Source organism: Haemaphysalis longicornis, unplaced genomic scaffold, assembly GCF_048455015.1.
Source record: "Haemaphysalis longicornis isolate Haplotype H1 unplaced genomic scaffold, Haemaphysalis longicornis Haplotype H1 scaffold_14, whole genome shotgun sequence".
In the NCBI taxonomy this organism is placed as follows: Eukaryota; Metazoa; Arthropoda; class Arachnida; order Ixodida; family Ixodidae; genus Haemaphysalis; species Haemaphysalis longicornis.
In genome coordinates this window covers 20853145-20872530 of record NW_027526245.1, presented here as the reverse complement: position 1 = coordinate 20872530, position 19386 = coordinate 20853145, and the positions used below count along the sequence as shown (strand labels likewise).

At 48.7% G+C, this 19386-nt stretch overlaps 1 protein-coding gene across 1 annotated transcript in view; it reads right to left on the bottom strand.

Moving 5' to 3' along the window:
• Positions 1 to 1106: 1106 nt before the first annotated feature.
• The window catches only part of LOC144165191 (microtubule-associated serine/threonine-protein kinase 3-like), a 156084-nt gene continuing 137804 nt past the window's right edge, over positions 1107 to 19386 (bottom strand). Inside the window, exon 14 of the mRNA XM_077695303.1 lies at positions 1107 to 1620. Coding sequence (XP_077551429.1) covers positions 1189 to 1620 — 432 coding nt within the window. The 3' untranslated portion in view covers positions 1107 to 1188. The remainder of the gene's footprint in view (positions 1621 to 19386) is intronic.

The following is a 19386-nucleotide window of genomic DNA, read 5'->3' as shown; positions in this document are numbered from 1 at the left end:
CTGCTAATTAGGGTGTTCGATACTAAAAAAGGGCGTAAAGGAAAAGGGTGCAAGAAAATACCACCAACTAAGAAAAAAGGTGAAGAGACCTCAAACTTTTTTGTACCTGTTTTACACGTGTGGACTGGGCATTTTCTAGAAAGGCGGGGGGGGGGGGGTTTGTACGTCACGATGTTTAAAATAATATGAATTGGCATAACTTATTACCAGTGAAGCTGTTTAAGCTTGAGCTAGTTTCGGTGGCGCTACCAAAAAAATACAAAAAGAACTGCGGCACCTGTAAAGGGTGAACCACCGCAGATATGGTATTATACCAGTGAAGTCGGCTTTAGAGCTTGTTATGGTGTGAGCACAAGGGGCGTATGCGTATGCGCACCTCTTTCTATACCATTTCAAAGGTACTAGTCTTTTTTTGGATTCTAAAACGCAAAAAATTTGCGCAACTTGCAATAGTGGTGCAAGGCTGGAGAAACAGCAAAGCTGGGGGCCGACCTAGCTTGTTTCCCTCTTGGATCCCCTGGTAGTGCGAGGGGGGACACACTGGAACAGCCTTGTAAAATACCGTTAAACTTGACCTCACCCCTGAGCGGTCCTCCTAGCTTAGCAAGAACATTGCAAAGCTTAGCAAACATAACAAAACTTAGCAACACCGGAAGAAACTAGGTCGACCGCCAGTTCCGCTGTGTTTTTTTTGCAACTGAACACCTAGTTCACACCGTTTCAACACCCTATAGAAATCCAGGCGTGTTGCAGTCGGTAAACACCCTTTTCGCCACACGACTATAGTCTTTTTAATTTTGAAGGTTCAAATTGGTGTTTCCCGTGCCACAGCTAAACTTGGGGCATATGGAAATGAGCGATCATTGCATACGAGCAATTTTTTGCGTTTGAAAATTTCTTGCGAGTGGACAAGTATATGAGGGGATGTCTTCTTTTTTACAGTGCTAACATGCATCCAAGCATGTCCTTATTCAATGAACAGCTGAACACCTTTTCCACATCCTTTCAACACCCCAAGAAAAACCAAGGATGTTGAAGTTGATCATCACTTCTCTTTCACACAAAAAGGGTGTACAGCTAGGAAAAGAGTGTTGCGATTAAAAAAAAAGGTGTAAAGGCCTCCAACACCCTTTTTCCACTTCTGCTACACCCTTTTTGGCTAAAAGGGTGTAAACAAGTTTAGTGTGTTCACTTGCTCTCCTGCATAGCGGTATTTAATGCTTCAGAGTATTGCCGCGTGAAGCCGCTCAGTCGGTGCGGTCTATCGCTCGCGCTCACCAGGAGCAGGAAGCGCTTGACCGTCTTCTTGTGGTCGTCGATGTCGACGTCGATGATGCTGACGCCGTACGGCTTGGCCCCGAGGCAAGCGAGCGCGGCTGCCTTGACTATGGCGGTCACGTGGGGTATGCCAGCCAGAATGCGCACCATGTCGTGGTGGCCCGTCAGCAGTCGGTAGGGGCTGGACGCCATCACCGACAGCACCATCTGGTCTCCCGAGCTCGCGATGATCTTCTTGGTCCGAGGCAGCGGGGCGTTGGCCACCGATATGCCGTTCACGTGCAGGATGAAGTCTGTGGGCAGCACCCCGGACGCGTCGGCCGGTGTGCCCTTGGCCACCGCCTGGAATGCAGCGAACGAAGCGCGCATGACTACCGTGAACGCGTCGAGAGTGGAAGCACTTCGTCAATACGCGTGTGCTGTTGGAGAAAATGCACTTTTTGTGCAAATTGCAACTGCGTTGCCGTGGCCCAGTTAATTCGTAGCTGATGCGATGAATACCGTTGGCAGCACCACAGTTGCCGAAGAATTACTTCGATTGAACAACCCTGTTCAATCGAAGTAATTGAACAACTCTGCACCCATTCACGACAATGTTATAACTGTACTATAATAAGGTACTGTACTAAAACAATGCCGCAGGACCATCGGCGGTCGCACTCTAATTAAAAGGCCATCGATAGGTCAATTAAAAACCCCAAGATGTGACGATTCGGATCGATTGGTAATTCTGATATGGTGACGGCTCGTGGTCAACGGCACCTGGCAGACGGCGCGCTACCCCAGACACGAACAATTTGTTCAGAGACATTATTTACAACTTATCGAATAAGAGATCACAGAACGGGCTAAGCCCGCATCAACTGTTGCTCCCTTTCCCCTCCTCCCGCAAACACCAAACGCCTCGGTTTTGCTAGAACAAACGTCATAAGAGAGAGTAAGGAGGCCTATCAATTAACCCACATAAGTACGCGATTGGCCCAACAACAACCAAGCGCAGCTTCATGTACGAAAATCATGTGACACCTCTCCCTTTACTATGCGGAAATTCAGAAGTGTTCATCGAAACACGTCGGCGAACAACTACCAAAACATCACACGGCGATTACTATACTCCCTAGTGCAAAACTTGTGCGCAGCGCGAACTGCAGTCTTCCCGGCCATGGCGCATATCTGCTGCATGTCAGGGAGTGATCGCGTGAACAGCGAACGCACGGCGGAACGCGCTACTTTGCCGCTATCTCCCAGCGCTTCGCTGTTGTTGCAAATCATGTTTGAACGTGGTTTGGATGAGCCCCAAAGGAGGAGGAGCCATAGAGTTTATCACCAACTCATCTACAGTGGAATCTTGCGCTAGTGTCAGCGTGATTCTGCGAAAGCGCTCCATGACTTCATGGGTGCCGCCATACCGTATAGTTCGACCGGAAGTTCGGCGTGGCATAGCCGTCAACGACTCTGTGGCTACGCAAAATGAGTTCTTGTTAAAAAAAAGTTACTTCCAAGGTGCCGGCGCTAACAAATTTACTTTGTATAAAAATACTGTGTTAGAATGCTTAGGTGGAGAAGTAAACTATGGGGTTAGGGAAAAAAGAAGCAGGCGCCTTGCATTTGGCTGACGCCGCCAGATACAGCGGACCGGCCCGGATATATTTACAAATTATTACACACTCCAAACTAGATGCTGTTTATTTCTTTTTTGTAAAGCTGAAAATCAGCTAGTTAGATTGTCTTAAAATGCGTCCATGTTTCCTCTCAATACTGTATCATTACCGTCTGTTTATTATTACCGTCAAAAGAAATTCATGAAGCTGGTGTGGCTTTCTTTTCACTGCACCAGGTGTGAGTTTCTTTTCACTGCACGTCCCAAAAACGTGAATGGATTCTCAGTGGACGTGAAGGACTTGTATTACTCGTTCCCACAGAGGTTATTATGTGAAGAGGTCAGCGCAAGTATAGACCGGTATGGCGCAGTTAGATTTCAGAACGCGTGCGGGGTTCCCATAGACAGTTTTATGGAACTACTGACCTACTATCAGCGCCACCCTACAAGGGAATATGTTCATTCATCTTCGCCACCAAGGGAACGTGTTCATTCAAAAGGCGGGTATCTGCATAGGCTCATCTCTCGCCCCAATTTTACGTAATCTGCTTTTGCTCACTATGACAAAAGCCTGATGGCCGCTTTAAAGCCGACAAACATGACTAAAATGTACTAATACGTGGACGACTATCTAGTTCTGTATCAGTTGACTGATGAACACCAAGGGAAAAAATTCCGTTGATATAATTTTTGACGTGTTTCAGAACGAACTAAAGTGCCTCAACGTGACGAAGGAACTACCCGATGACAATGCTGTACGTTTTTTAGACCTCACAATCAAGTTCAGCCCTGAGTACGTGTGCTGGCGTTTTGCACCCCGCTCGCAAAAGGCCCTCTTGCCTTTTACTTTGGCCCACTCAAATATAGTAAAAAAAGGGGTGGCCACGTCATGTTTGAAGTCGGCATTAACTAGGTCGTGCGAGCTCAGCCCAACGTTTTCACGCCCAAATGGGCAGACTAGAAGTAGTTGGTTATCAGCCTCCTTTTTTACCTAGCATCGCTAAATCCCTTCTGCGGGATCTCCGGAAACAAAAACGGAACAAGCCGTTACTTAACCGAGAAACTGAGAACGCAAAACGCCGTACAACCAGTACTCCATGCCTGGACCAGGTGTAGCACAAAGTTAAGAAAATTGCCGAAAGAGGGGGCGCAAAAGTTCTCATGTCGCCCCTAATAAACTGAGCAAGCTCTGTGCTATGGTGAATAAGAATTGTAGAAAGTATAACTCAAGTAAGATTAAACACAAAACGAAGTACGCTGGCTGCCGTCAGAGTGTTGTTCACGAAATCCCTCTGACATGCAAACGAAGCTATGTTGGTCAGACGGGAAGATGTATCAGTCTACCTCTCCAGGAGCATGCAAATTCACTAAAATCGGATGTCGGCGCACTGTCCCCAGTGTAAGTGGGAATCAGGGTCGTATCATTCGAAGATATGCAAACAAACGCACACGTGAAATCTTCGAAGCCTTTTGCATTAGTCAGAGGGGTGATAAATGTGTAAGCAAACCGTCTGTGCTACTGTATGAAAATGAAATCATGTATCTTTCAAATGAATAACTTGGCCTTACTTATCGATGACCATGTGACAAGAACTTATGTGCATTTCATGCCTCTATAATTTCGTTTTCCCTTTCCTTTGCTTTGTATATAAGCCGCCTGTAAGCAATAAAACTTGGTTGTTAGTCAGCGCCGCGTGTTTGTCTTCTACTCTACGTCCTGTCCTTTTGTGCTGTTTCTCATATTTTTAACTATTTAACGTATATGTCATGCAGCGAACCCACCTGTTTGCATTGCCAGCATGGTTTGGCAAGCATAAAAATGGAGGGGGGGTATCGAACAGGGCTTGGCGAACCCTTGAACTGCCTTTGCAGATCCTCTGGGTCTTGCGGTCTCTTATTTGTGAACCACTGCGCTAGAGGTTCGCTGAAGTCAATCTAAATTTGCCGCGTTCCACTGCTCCTAGTCGGTTGCCTCGATATCAGCGCTGCCGTACGGCGGAGACGCGCGTGAATCGAGGCACCCTAAAGCGACGTTTATAGATCCACGTTCCTCTGCTCCACGAGCGTTCCAAACGGAACGTTGAACCCATCTAGTGAAACCTCGTTACTGTTGCCGTTTGATTTCTTAAATGCCGCCATGAGCTCTAGTAGCGCGGGAAACAGCAGGCGACTTTTTCATGCAGTCTATGTGGTATTCCATTTGCTATCGCAAAAATCAAGCGTCTATGAAAGAACACTGCAAGTATCGCTTATGTATTGATAGTCTGCCTTATATTTGCATAATGTCATGTTATTGTTCAACAATGTTGACAAGTATGAACATTAGGACCGGATGTAGACGTTTAAATTTGCCAGTCGGTATATAAGGCCCAGCTTCTGTTTCCCTTTTACCGAGTGGCTGAATCGAGTCATAGACCGACAGACAGACAGACATAAAGACAGACCAAAATTTCTTTGTTTAAGAAGTAGCTTAACCAAGACTGTTTTTACATAGGCCGCGGGGCCCTCGCTCGCTTTTTGCCGGCCAGCCCACAAGCGTATGGCCGCGATGAGAGACGACGACGGAGGGCGTTGGCGTCAGTGCAATAATTTTTTCGCTTGTCGCTGTCGCCCACACAACATCAGTTTGTTATATCCATTAATTTACGTTGCCACCGGCGCTGAATGTGGTTACCCTTTAATCTCGAGAAATCTCCGCTAGCGCGACAACATGCGTTAAGTGCTAATCACGTTGTAATTTAAATGTATCTGTGATAGCCATTGAATGCCGGAAAGCGGCATGCCGAAAACAGAACTCACAAACACTTCAGAGCCTTCAAGTCCAATCCATAGCACCTGGTAGGCTATAACTGACACAAGCTATAACTGACACAGAGTTCCGGTTCATGTGTCTCGCTACTGCCATTACCGCTGGTCGTCACCGCCGCGACCAAGATTTCCTGATACAAGCGACTCCAGCGACAGAGCCCCCAAATTTATGCCTGGTTCCCAGCTGTGTGACGTTTCCGGCAGTTCCTTGAACACTCGTTTTGGCCACTCCCCGTCCCCACAACGTCGCCAGTCTCGTTCGTCCCAACCCCGCCGCCCTTCCCCGCCTCCTTCTTACGCCGCTTGTCAGGGGCTACGAAGAATTCGCTGGGGGCCGACGAAGGAAAGAAAAAAGAAGTACTAACGGAAAGCGGAGAAGATGGCCCTGCAGCGTATACGACACCACCACAGCTTACGCCGCCAACGCCTCCCCGAGACGCCGCCAGTGTTTATACGTACCATCACGTGGCCCCGAGACGGTGCCAGCGTTTATACGTGTTGCATGCGTGTGGTTCGGATTTCGGACTCTCGCTTGCGAGGGTGAACTGAACTTCGTGCGCAGGGAGTCGCTCCACCGCCGCGCATCACGACAGACGTTCTCAGTGCTATTTCCTCGATCCTATAACGCAATGTAATCAGTTTTCCAGTCATTAAACAGTTTGATCTCTTTCCAAGACAAGTCCTTACTAAAACCGGCCACTCTGACATGGCGCAGCCGACTACGGAACTTCACGGCGACAATTGAAGCCCCGTTACCCGAAATTATCGGCAACCTAAAATTGAAGCGGGCGGAGAATGGCAGAGCACTCGACGCAAGGGTCCCACGACGCTGACTCAACTCGGACACGCCCGACGCCGGGGTCTCACCTCCTTTCATCGGAAGACGCCAGTTCCCTGGAATTGTTCACAAAGAAAGAGCTGACCGATGAACTCAAGTTTCGCCTTTTGCGTCACACGGGCAACAAGAGTGAACTTCTGAAAAGGCTTCTCGAAGACAACGCACGGCGACGAGCTGACGGTACCCTCGACTCCCTGACGATGCTGCGCAACACCAGCAACGAACGGCTGGCAAGCATGGAGAGCCTGGCGGCTACCAACGAAAAGCTGCAAGCCGATGTCGGCGCTTTGAAGTCTCAGCTCCAGACCCTCACGGCAACAGCCAACGAGCGCCCTTCGGAACAAGTTGGTCAACGTCACGACGACCAAGTTGATACCGAGCGCATCGACGAACAACGTGAGTCAACCCTTGATACTCCACGGCACGTTACGCCTGCTGACGCACGAGACGAAACTTTGGGAGTCCGCAGAACCCCATCGGAGACGAACGATATGGCTCGATTAATGGCTATGATGGTCGAGTCTCAAGTTACGATAGCCGAATGCTTAGCACGAGCGCAGCAGCCTCTGCAGGTCCACTCAACGAGCGATACTTCCACAGCCATTGCTTTCTTCGACGGCTCGGTAAGAGCAGACGTAAAGGCCTGAACAGCGGAGACCGAGCGCAACGCATCGCTAGCCCACTGGACTCCATCACTGACTTTGGTGAACGCGATCTCTCGGTTGAAGGGTCCTGCCCGCGACTGGCACACGAGCTATGGCAGAAAAATATAAACTTGGGAAGCATGGAAAGAAGCACTAACAGAACGCTTCAAACGCAAAATGACCATGCAGGAATTCCTTAACTACCAAGCCCAACGAACGCTGCGCGAAAACGAAACCATAACCGAGTACGTGTACGCGAAGAATGCCATGCTTGAGAAAGCACCGTACAACCTCGCAACGGAAGAAAGAATTTCGCTCATTCTCGCTGGCATCACGGACGACAAATGGGCCAACCCGTTGGCAGCGCAATGCTGCACTTCGGTCATCGACCTCATCGACAGAGCAACTATGCTAGACTGCCGCCGATCAATGGAACGCGACCAAACTGACGACAAAACACCAAATCCAACGAACCAAAAAAAAAAATCAGAACGTGTGGGTTCGGGAACGAAGAGTTTATCACCATTCAGGGCACGAACCGGAAGATGAGCCTGGTCATCTATCCCGCCAGTGCCCAAAACCTAAAACGAGCGCCACACTACGAGCTGAAGAAAAGCGTCGATCGCAACCAGCGCCCGACGATAGACGCCACAGTTCCAGCCAGCAAGCGAATTCCTTTTTGCAATCATCTGGTGGAACGCTGCCGATCGTAAACGGACTTTTGAACAACTCCTCACCAGTGAAAGTTTGCATCGACAGTGGTCCCAACGTGTCACTAATCTCTGCTTGAAGCATTGCCTCCAGATACACCCGTCACCCACTGGAAATCGCAAGAACGCATCGAAATATTGGACAGGACCATCCAGCCCAAGCTTTCAGCAACTATTGACATCACGGTAGGCAACACACGCACAACACTGTCGAACGTTGTGGTAAGCCCTCTTCCGAAGCCTTTGGACATCATTCTCGGTTCAGACTGGCGACGAAACGCCAACGTTGAAGTCACGTTTCATCCAACGAATGACGTCACGCTCGTTAACGTAACGAAAGAGGACAAACAGTGCCCAACTTTCGCAGTCCACGATCCAACCAGTTCATCGAAACCGGATGAAATTGGAGAGACACTCATAGCCTCGTTCTGCCGTCACCGCGAAAACGAAAGAACGGACTTCGTACGCATCGAGGGCCTAGAAATCGAAACCGACCCAGTCACCCGTGAAGGTATCGAAACTGCCGTTTCCTCGATGACAACAGACGCGACAAACGAAGAACGTGATCAGTTGAGAGCGTTGCTCTTGAAAAACTCTTCGGTTTTCGCGAGCAAAACAAGCCCGATTGGACTTTGTCCACACATCGAGCACTCTATCGAACTACGAGACAACATACCGGTTGCTTCACGACCCAACAGATGCTCTCCAGCCGATCGCAACTTTATGAAAGAGCAAGTCAACGAATACTTAAAGAAAGACATCGTTCGTCCAAGCGAAAGCGAGTATGCCGCGCCGACGATTGTGGTTGACCAACCGAATCACCCGACCACACCTCGACGCATGGTGCACGACTACAGAAAGCTAAACGAGAAGACCATAAACCCAACGTATCCGATGCCTGTGATGGAAGACGTCATCTTTGATATCACTGCGGACAAAGCGCAGTACTTCACGGTCATGGATGTAAAGGCTGCCTTCTTGACAGTTCGAGTGAAGGAGGACGACGTGCACAAAACAGCATTTGTCACCCCAGATGGTAAGTACGAATATCTCAGGATGGCGTTCGGTTTCTGCAAAGCGCCACAAACAATGCAGAAACTAATGCGCCACACATTAGACGGTCTACCACGTACGGCGACCTACATGGACGATGTTGGTCAAGGCGCACGCACGATTCAAAAAGCTTTGGAACTTCTAGAAGAAGCTTTAGCTCGAATCAAGATCAATGGACTCAAGATGGACATCCGTAAATGCCAGTTCATACGCAGCAGCACCAGCTTTCTTGGCTACGAGATCTCACTGGAAGGCCGAATTCCAGACGGTTCACGCATCGCAGCCATTGATAAGTTTGAGCCACACGTCAACGCTAAGAAGCTATACTCCTTCTTGCAATTTGCGAACCACTATCGCAAATTTATTCCGAACTTCTCGAAAATCACACGACCTCTACGGAATCTGGTTTCGGAACAGGCTGCATTTCAGTGGACTTCAGAACACGAAAGCATCGTTGACAACCTCAAAAGCACGCTGAAGAGTCCCCTAATTTTCTCAACGTTTCGTCCCGAATGTCAGACACGAGTCCACGTCGACGCCTGCCAAACAGGACTGGGAGCTGTACTGACTCAGCTCCAAGACGGAAAGGAACGAGTGATCGAGTATGCAAGCAAAGCGCTCAACGAACACGACTCTAAGCTTCATTCCAACCTACTGGAATGCATAGCGCTGCACTGGGCGCTAACAGAAATTCGCTTTGTATCTACGAGGAGGACCACGGTTCACCGTCTTCACGGACAACTTCAGCCTAACGTACCCCATGAAGAAGGGAGCAATCAATCGACGATTTGCTCGCTGGATGCTCGACTTGGCCGACTACACGTTCGACGTGTTGCATCGCCCAGGCCGACTCAACACCGCCGCAGATGCCTTATCACGCCAGACAGAAACGGAAAGAATGTCAGGAGACATTCTCGAAACGGAGGGTGCGAGAGGCTACGTACTTCAATCCGTCATCACCGGTAATCACGAGACGCTGCGGAAATTCCAAGCTTTGGACGCGGACTGCCGCAGGTTCATGGAGGACAGCCGGAGACGAGACAGCGCTTTCAAGATGGACGACAGCATTCTGACCAAATAAATGGTCAACAAGGGGCGTTCATCGAAGAAAATTATTGTACCTGGAGCTCTGCGCGACACTGTCATGAAGATTTTCCACGACAGTGACGGACATCTCGGCGCAACGAAAACGAAGGACCTCATCGAACGCAAATATTGGTGGCCTTCCATGTCAAAGGATGTCAAGACATACGTTCAGTCCTGTCATACCTGCCAGACTATAAACGCCAGAACAAAACGAAATCAAGGCTGCCTCCACCCACGAGAAATTCCGAACGACCCCAACACTGTTACCTCCTTAGATCACCTGGGTCCAATTAATGACAGCGAAGACGAGGGTTACGTCTTGGTATGCATTGATCACGCGACACGCTATATGGATGCAATAGCAGTGCCAAGTACGGCATCGACATACTACATAGATTATCTACTCAACAGATAGATTCCACGTTTCGGCGTCCCAGAGGTAATCATCACCGACCAAGCCAGAGGATTTGTGAACAAGAAGACCGCTTCGCTTCACAAACGACCGGACATCGAACACGTCAACACGCCACCTTACTGGCCTCAGGCCAACGGTCTCGTCGAAAGAATGGTGGCAACATTAAAGCAAGTTCTCAGAAAGCTGCTCAATGAGACCCGCGACTGGGATCGTTTGCTTGCAGACGCAGTGTTTGCCATCAACGTTGCAACACACAGCAGTCAGGGTACAGCGCATTCTGGCTTATGCACGGATACCAGCCGAGACTACCCGGTGAGCTGAACACTGGCTCTGTCAGAAATGGCACTGAGGACTCGGTACGGCTTCACGAGCTTGCGATGGCACGCAAAGAAGCTAAAGAAAACTTACAGAAGAGCCAAGCATGCTCTACGAGACGATACGACGCGAGAAGGGATCCTCCGAATTTCAACGTAGGAGACAAGGTTTTGTGTTCTATTGGAGCCCGAAAGTGGACACTCGACCCACGATATGACGGTCCCTACGAAATCACGGACCTTGCTGGCGAAAACCTGGTGCGCATCAAGAGAATCGGAAACCTCGGAGGCCCAAGTGATAAAACTGTCAACGTGGAACAGTTGCGTCCATATTACGAGCACATCAATTACCCCACAGAGCTCGCGGATAGCTCCATCGGGCGCCAACTCGGTGAAGGACCTGGGGACAGATCCTTCTATAGGGAGGTCGTGTCAGGGGCTACGAAGAATTCGCTGGGGGCCGACGAAAGAAAGAAAAAAGAAGTACGAACGGAAAGCGGAGAAGACGGCCCTGCAGCGTATACGACACCGCCACAGCTCACCCCGCCAACGCCTCCCCGAGACGCCGCCAGTGTTTATACGTACCATCACGTGGCCCCGAGACGGTGCCAGCGTTTATACGTGTTGCATGCGTGTGGTTCGGATTTCGGACTCTCGCTTGCGAGGGTGAACTGAACTTCCTGCGCAGGGAGTCGCCCCACAGCCGCGCAGTTCTCAGTGCTATTTCCCCGATCCTATAACGCAATGTAATCAGTTTTCCAGTCATTAAACAGTTTGATCTCTTTCCAAGACAAGTCCTTACTAAAACCGGCCTCTCTGACACGCTCATGCAGCTCCCGGAGGTGATGCTTTATTTCCGACCTGGCTCGAAAATCCTCTCATCACTATTACGACGAAACACAATGTGTTGGAAGTTCATATTGACGGTATTCGTGCGAACGCCCTAATAGACACCGGTGCGGACATCTCGGTCATGAGATCGCACCTTCTCCGCCTCCGCCTGCACAAAGTTATGACGACTGCTCCGTCCAACAATGTACGAGTCGCCGACGGCCGGACGCCCACTGCAGCACGTCTTTGCACAGCTCGAGTTGGCATCGCCGGACACAAAATTCCAGTCCTATCCCCAATCCTGGACGAATGCGCTCGTGGCATCATTCTTGGTCTTGACTTTCTTACTGACCACGCCGCCCTCATAGACTGCGCCTCCGGTATCCTTCGTCTTGACCTTCAGATCGCTCCTGTTGCCGACACTGACCCTTATCACCGTCTATGCTCTGGCGAACACCTCGGATTAGCTCCAAAACCCATAACCTACGTTCCTTTGTCCCCGCAGCCGGGCCACCGCCAAGACAGCACAGGACGAAAGGGCACGCGACAGAACAGCACCGACATAACAGCACGGCGTCAAAAGGGCACGCGACCAAACAGCACGCGACCGAACAGCACGGCGTCAAAAGCGCACGAGACGGAACAGCACATCGACAAAACAGCACAGCGTCAAAACAGCACAACGACAGGAGGGCGCGATTTTATGGCATGCCTAACTGGGCCATTTTTAGATTTTAAAGCGTATACAAACATTATAGAGGGCGCAAGAGGATCTGTAGGAGTTTCTCTTCACCTTCCGCTAGTCTTTCTCGAAAAACATGTTCCGGCTTTAATTTTTACACAATGTAGGATGTTTGAAATGAAAGCGGCAAAAGCCAGGGCCGTCATTTGTAAAACTATTCAGACACTGAGAGGAAACGAACTTGTATAGACTCAGTGGCTAAGGCGTTGCGCTGCTGAGCACGAGGTCGCGGGTTCGATTCCCGGCCGCGGCGGCCGCTTTTCTGATGGAGGCGAAAAGCAAAAACGCCCGTGTGTACGAGATTTCGGCGCACGTTAAAGATCCCCAGGTGGTCAAAATTAATCCGGAGCCCTCCACTACGGCGCGCCTCATCGCCTGCGTTGCGTCGGCGCGTTAAACCCCGCAATCAATCAATCGAACTTGTATAGAACCAGAAAATTCAAAAAGAAAAGAAGAAAGGCTGGGCTATATGAAACTCAAAATGGCTTTTGTTTCCTTCTTAACATCAAGGTTTTTTGAAACGATCCCTTACACAAATCGTTTTTGAAGTAGCCCTTCAATTTTGGGGGGTAACACCGGAGTGTAACAATAATAAAAATAATAATAGTAATAACAAGCTATTGCCTTGAGACCCCTTACAAAACTTTTTGCAAGTCTCTGCGTGTCACAGTTCTTTCGATTTTATTCAAATATTTTCCATCCTTGCAGTTCCGAGTGAATGTAGAAGTGCCACAATATGTGGAAGCTCTCTTCCACCTTATGCGACTCGGTGTTGCCTACACATTTTTTCTTGTTTAAAAACTGGCGCAGCTTGCACTGCAAGAGAAAAGCGGAGCTGGCGGCCCCCTCCCTTCGTTGGAGACCAGGCTGTTGCATCTAACATTTATTTCCGAACTTGCCGCTGAAAGGCCTCCAAGACTGGCCGGCACGAATCGTTTCGTCCGCAGGCTTCCACATCTTTCCCAAAATGGGCCGCCCGTGCTAAAACTGGCGGCCGAGTCTGAAGTCAACGCCCGCGATACGAACTCAAAGGAAACGCGGTGCGCCCGGAATTCGATGCTGAATCAGTATCCATAAAGCGAGGATCCCAGGTTCGATACCGACCGCGGGCAGAGCCCCGTAGGGGCTGTGGATGTTCGCGTCTCCTGTTGTCGTCTTCCTCGTCGTAACCGTCGTCGTAATCGTCGTTTCACGTAGTCATGGTGCTAAAACACAGGAAAAGCCGTTTACGCCTCGCTATAGAACGTAACGCGTAATAAAAAAAAAACGGGGCACTCGTTTACCCCCTTCGCGCTGGACTGCTTCGTAACGATTACTAAAAAAAAAAAAAACACGGGGACACTCGCTTACGCCTCGCGCAAGAAAGCTTCGTGCTTCAAAGACAAGAGACTTTTACAGCAAAGTTGTATACCTCTACCACCAGTGGTTTCATCTCCGTTGGCAAAAACGCCAAGGCGCCAAGAATACACTTATACACTGCAAGCATCGCCCCACCTCAGGTTTAACGTTAGTGGAGATGGCCCACCTCAGGTTTAACGTTACTGGAGATGGCCCAGGATTTTTTTTTCCAATTATTGTTATTGTGTTGTTCACTGCCGCCGCTACAACCATGCCACTCTCGGGCCTTTGGGGTGGCACAGTGTTAGGTTTCCGGTTTCATGGCGTTTCCGGTTCCTGGTTTCATGCCCTCCCGAACCACAGTTATTTCTCAGGCTTCGAGGCTTTTTGGTGAGACCGACGGAATTAAAGCTCGGCCTCACCAGTTCTGCTGTTAAAATGACTGAAACTTCACCATCCCGCGCATGCGGAGAGCACAAGGAAGATCTTTCTAGCGTGTTATCTTAGACTAACCAAAATACTCCCAGCTAAAACGGGAACTGTACGTACTACAAACAATAGCAGTGGCTAACCATAATATGGTGGGTCCAGAAACTATTAGGTATATGTTCTGACGCTGGACGTCAAAATCAGGTTGTCCGTGCCTTCAAAGCATTCTTTAACTCAACAGGTATCCCTTCAAACTAATAACGGATAGTTTTAGCCTTTCACGGCGAATTCCTGAATACGAACCCAGAATGACCAACTAACCTCGGGAACCCTGGGGACGTTGTCGTGTACTTTTGATTTCTTTAATTGGGTCTATGGCCCTTCGTTCACCGAAATGGAGTAGCCGTGGTTTACTGGCTTCTAAACCTTCCTCTGAATAAACCAGTTAACTCAGATACGTACCTATTTTCTAAAAGACCTAGATGGGTTCCTATGCAAAAAAGCTTTAAACATAGCTTGACTGGGACCAAGGATTCAATACATGGCATGGCTTCCACTGCATAAATCTACAGTGTCGAAATATTTGCAAACAATACGATGTTCCCTCGAATGTGTACCTTGTAAAAAATTGGAAAATTCAAATTCGCTAGATACGAGGATAAGAAGTGATAGCAACCAACACACAAAGTTTGAACATAATAGCGAACAGCGTTTGCGAAAGAAGAAAAAATACTGTACCATCACCACTCACGTGAAACTTGGGGAGGGGCAAAGCATGCAGTGCATAACAGTATTTTTGGCACCTTGGCGTTTTTGCCAACGGAGATGAATCAGTTTGAGGATATAGCCTAGAGCTATACAGCTTTGCTGAAAAAGTCTCGGGTCTTTGAAGCAGGAAGCGTTCTAGAGCGAGTCATTGGAAAACGAGTGTTCCGGTGTTTTAGCACCGTGACTACAATGACGACAATGACAGGAGACGCAGAAAGTCCGAGCCCCCAAGAGGCTTCGCCCCTAAAAAAAACATCGAGCAAACATAACCTAGTACGATGAAGTAGTGACCGATGATTGGCTTAACCTACAGGACAGCGATTGCGAATAAAACAGAATCAGATCATTGGCTCCAACCTACCATAAATGATATTCAGTGTAGCAGGTTGCAAACTAAATAGTATATACGCAGACACTGCGGGAAGCAATGTAGGTATTCAATTCAACGCAAATTATTCTTGCACGGCTGATATTCAAGGCGAAACCGTTAAACGGTGTGCATGAAACCATAGCGGTGGCTTTAAACAAGTAAGCGTACAATCAGTTAACGCGCTGAAGAAAACCGCCACCAAATAATGCCTTTCTTAGCGAACGGCGTTTCGTAGAAACGTGATTCTGTGAGGACGTTTCGTTGAATTAAATCTTACGCATCTAGAGAAGCGTCTTTCGCGCGGATGGACAAAATATAAGCTAGATTATTCTATTATATTCAGGCTTACTGCATTCAAAGTTGGTATTTGTACAGCAATCTTGTGTTCTTATTTCGTTGTACACTGTAGGTATCCATGCTGCTCATTTATTTCTTTCAAAACAAGCTTATAACTATGAAGGGCTTAGCTCTTTCGGGTTCCGCAGGATAGTTGCATGCCTTTTTCTTAACATGGCAAAAATGTATGCCTTGTTTCAGTTGCTGCCTTTCAAATGCTATATGCAAACACGGCTCCAGGACACAAAAAATAAAGTCATTTAATGAGGAAGACGGCTGAAACACCAAGCTTTCTCTAATTTAAATGAAGAAAGTGGGCGCTTACAATTCGTTTCTTTGAATTCGATTTATGAAGATGTTAGAGCGGCTTGGAGTATAATCCGATGAAGAAAGCACACCATTCTGAACTATTTATTTGAGATTTTCTGCGTTATTTTATGCCAGCGAATGGTTATGCGGCCTTTCCAAAATGCGCACTTATTTGTGGAATATGAGCCGCAATGTTTGAAGCTTTCAGTCAGCCTCGTTCTTTATTTCTTTTTTTAGGGAAGTGAGTGCGTTTTGAAAACTTGTTTTAAAAAAAAGTTCAACCTATGAAAAAGGGTCGACGAGCGATTCTCATATAATCGCAGAAGACACTGTTTCAAAAAACACGCGCCATTATAATTTTGCTATTTCAAGCATGTTTCCAGTGTTATTTTCCGGGATTTTCTATTTCAGTCTTTGTTCATTTGAGAGGGAGTAGGCCCGTTCGTCACATGGCGTTTTGTCATAGGCAGGTTCATAATACGCCGTTTGGTCACATAGGATCATTCGTCGTAGGCCAGTTTGTCACTTAGGAAAGTTCGTCACAGGAACGCAAAAACAAAATTCGTGGCTTTTTTTAGACGTAAGTGGTGATGAGGCATGACTATAACTACTTTGCCCACCTTTTCGCAGTTCCGGTTTTCTTAGCGGCCGCCACGTCGATCCTAAACTAGCAGTAAGGCACGCCCCAAAAAATGTTTGGCTTTCGGGGAACCTGTGCACGAACTATCCTGGTCCTGCAGTCCATACCGCTCCCACCCTTGCCTTTCACATGAATGTCACGGAAGCAGGCGCACGCTCGCGTGACTAACTTGCAGTGGCCGTAGCACTCCTTTTCCTTCACTTTTTTTTGTTTTCGTTGCTCCCTCACTGGTAGCCAAGTGCTCACACCGTGGTCATTTTTGCCCCATTCCTTGGAAAGCCTTTTTTGTGTACACATAAGAACTCACTCGAACTGTCCGAATGGAGGGTATAAAAACATGCAACCCATATCCCCTCCCCAAGCAGCTAGCTAAGGGGCCCCCTTTTGTTTATTTTGCCCGCGAGCTACTGCCAAGAATGGCGCACCGGCGCCCCGCGCATGCGGAGATGGCTACTGGAGAAAGGTCCATCAAAGGCCCGTCTTCCAAGAACGTTGTTGGGCTACTTTCCTGCCTCACTTTTCTGTCTTGGGTTGTTGAACTCTAGGAAAGTTATTAACGCTGGATTTTCCCGGCACTGAGCAATTTCGATACTGCGGCACACAGCGCATTCGACTGCTTTTTTGTTTTTGCGTTCTCAATCCCCACGTTTTCGAACGCTCCGGCTGCCTTCGCCCGGGACGCCGATCATCTACAAACAGCTTCGGAAAAAAGACGCGCGGCGTCGCCACCGTTGCTGGAAAGTGCGAATAACCTTGTCCGAACACTTTCCCACTCTGGCTTGCATTCTTTGTTGAGCTTTGCTAGATGTACGGCCCAAAGTACAAAAAAAATAACTAAACCTGTGCCTCGCTTCTCTCTTTCGAGTCGGAAGAAAACACTTGGACATTCATTTTGTGCACCTGTGACGAACTTTCCTAAGTGACAGACTGGCCTATGACGAATCATCCAATGTGACCAAACGGCCTATTACGAACCGGCCTATGACGAAACGCCATGTGACGAACGGGCAGCATCTCAATTTTAGAATATCCATAAGATGAACACTTTTTATTTGGTGAAGTTTTGTAAGTTTGTTCTTTTTATTCCTGGGCGTTCAACACTTCATTGGACCAACTGCCTCCAGTAACGCTGTTATGAAGATGAAATGTGTCAGCTTGTTTTGCCTTAGTCTGACCCTATGCTTTCGTAGTACCCGCGAAAGTCTCCGTTCGTTTTTCCTGCCAGGAACAACGCAGATGAGCGGGGGGGGGGGGGGGGGGGGGAGCGAGAGGGTGAAGTGTAGGTAGCGGCCGGAGAGCCCGAGGGAAATAATTGAGACGCTATTGTACAGGACACTTTAGGCTCCCCAACTTCACGTGTGTGCCTCGGCTCGCGGTGGAAAGGTCGACGAACCCAAATTCCAAGGAGGGAGTTCCGGGCTCCCCGCGGGCCAGTGACGGTCGCCATTGCATTGGCGTGGGTCGTCATCTTCTGGAGGGAAAAAACCTGATGCAGTGGGAAAATTGGAGTGTAGACTCAGACGTTAACCAGAGAGGCCAGCTGGCTTGAGCCGATAGCTGGCGGGTTGCCAGAGAGTCGTTATCGCCTTGCAATATACGCAAACAAAGTTGTAATAAACTGGTGATGGCACAAGCAATCATGATATAAGCAGCCGGAGAGTTCAATCTCGTCTGCGTCGTCGGTGCAGCCGCAACGAGTCCCAGTGTCCCCCTCGGGGGTCGCGGAATCCGCACAAAAAAAGAACGTGAATAATATGACCCGAGTAAATCAACACAGCCGCTGCTTGAGCTGGCGAACATAGGTATGTCGTGCCCGCTAATCACAGTGATGAAAATTACTGGAAAAACAAGCAAGCAAGGGGCCCTCCAGCCGGTGCCCGGACATTTCGGTGGAGGACATGTCGGTGCAGGACGTTTCGGTGCGGACATTTCGGTGCACGGACATTGGGGTGGGTGGACCACGAAACAACCCGAACGCGCTTTGCCAGTCTAAGAATCCCCCTCTCAAAACAACCGCGCTATTTGCCCTCGTGTTCACACTCCCTCCTCTCAAATACACGCGTCAGCATTTGCCCCCGTCCGTGTAACCTGGACTGGTTTAACAAAGGGGCAGTACCATCCCTGCGCGGGACTACAATGGCCTCCCCCTGCCTCCCCCCCGTCCGACACAACAGCAACAATCGGGTATTACAGGGCGTGCGCGGGGACATACAATGCGTGCACGTGCTTTCGAAAAGGTCCGTTCTGCCTCCACGACAATATCCGACGCTTGTCTGGAGAAAAAACTAGGGACAGCAGTGTTTGAAAATTCAGTTTATCGTGACAACGCCGTTTACTTATAACTTTTCATAAGATTTTCTGCATTTACCCGCCGCGGTGGCTCAGTGGCTAAGGCGTTGCGCTGCTGAGCACGAGGTCGCGGGTTCGATTCCCGGCCGCGGCGGCTGCTTTTCTGATGGAGGCGAAAAGCAAAAACGCCCGTGTGTACGAGATTTCGGCGCACGATAAAGATCCCCAGGTGGTCAAAATTAATCCGTAGCCCTCCACTACGGCGCGCCTCATCGCCTGCGTTGCGTCGGCGCGTTAAACCCTACAATCAATCAATCAAGATTTTCTGCATTTTTGGGGGCAGGTGAATGATTGTAAAGGTGCTTTCTTTGTACTTTGTAAAGGGAGAGTGTCTCTTATTTTCAGCAAGTATCATTAAGAATGCATTATACCATAGTGAACACCGACCGAATGCCTTGGCTGATTTCCTTGCCGTAAAGAAGAGCGAATATAAATTAATGACTTCTAAATAAAAAAAACATGTACAAAAGTTGGCTGCATGACAGGTGTTCCTTGAACGAATTATAAAACAAAAATATACAAATGCTC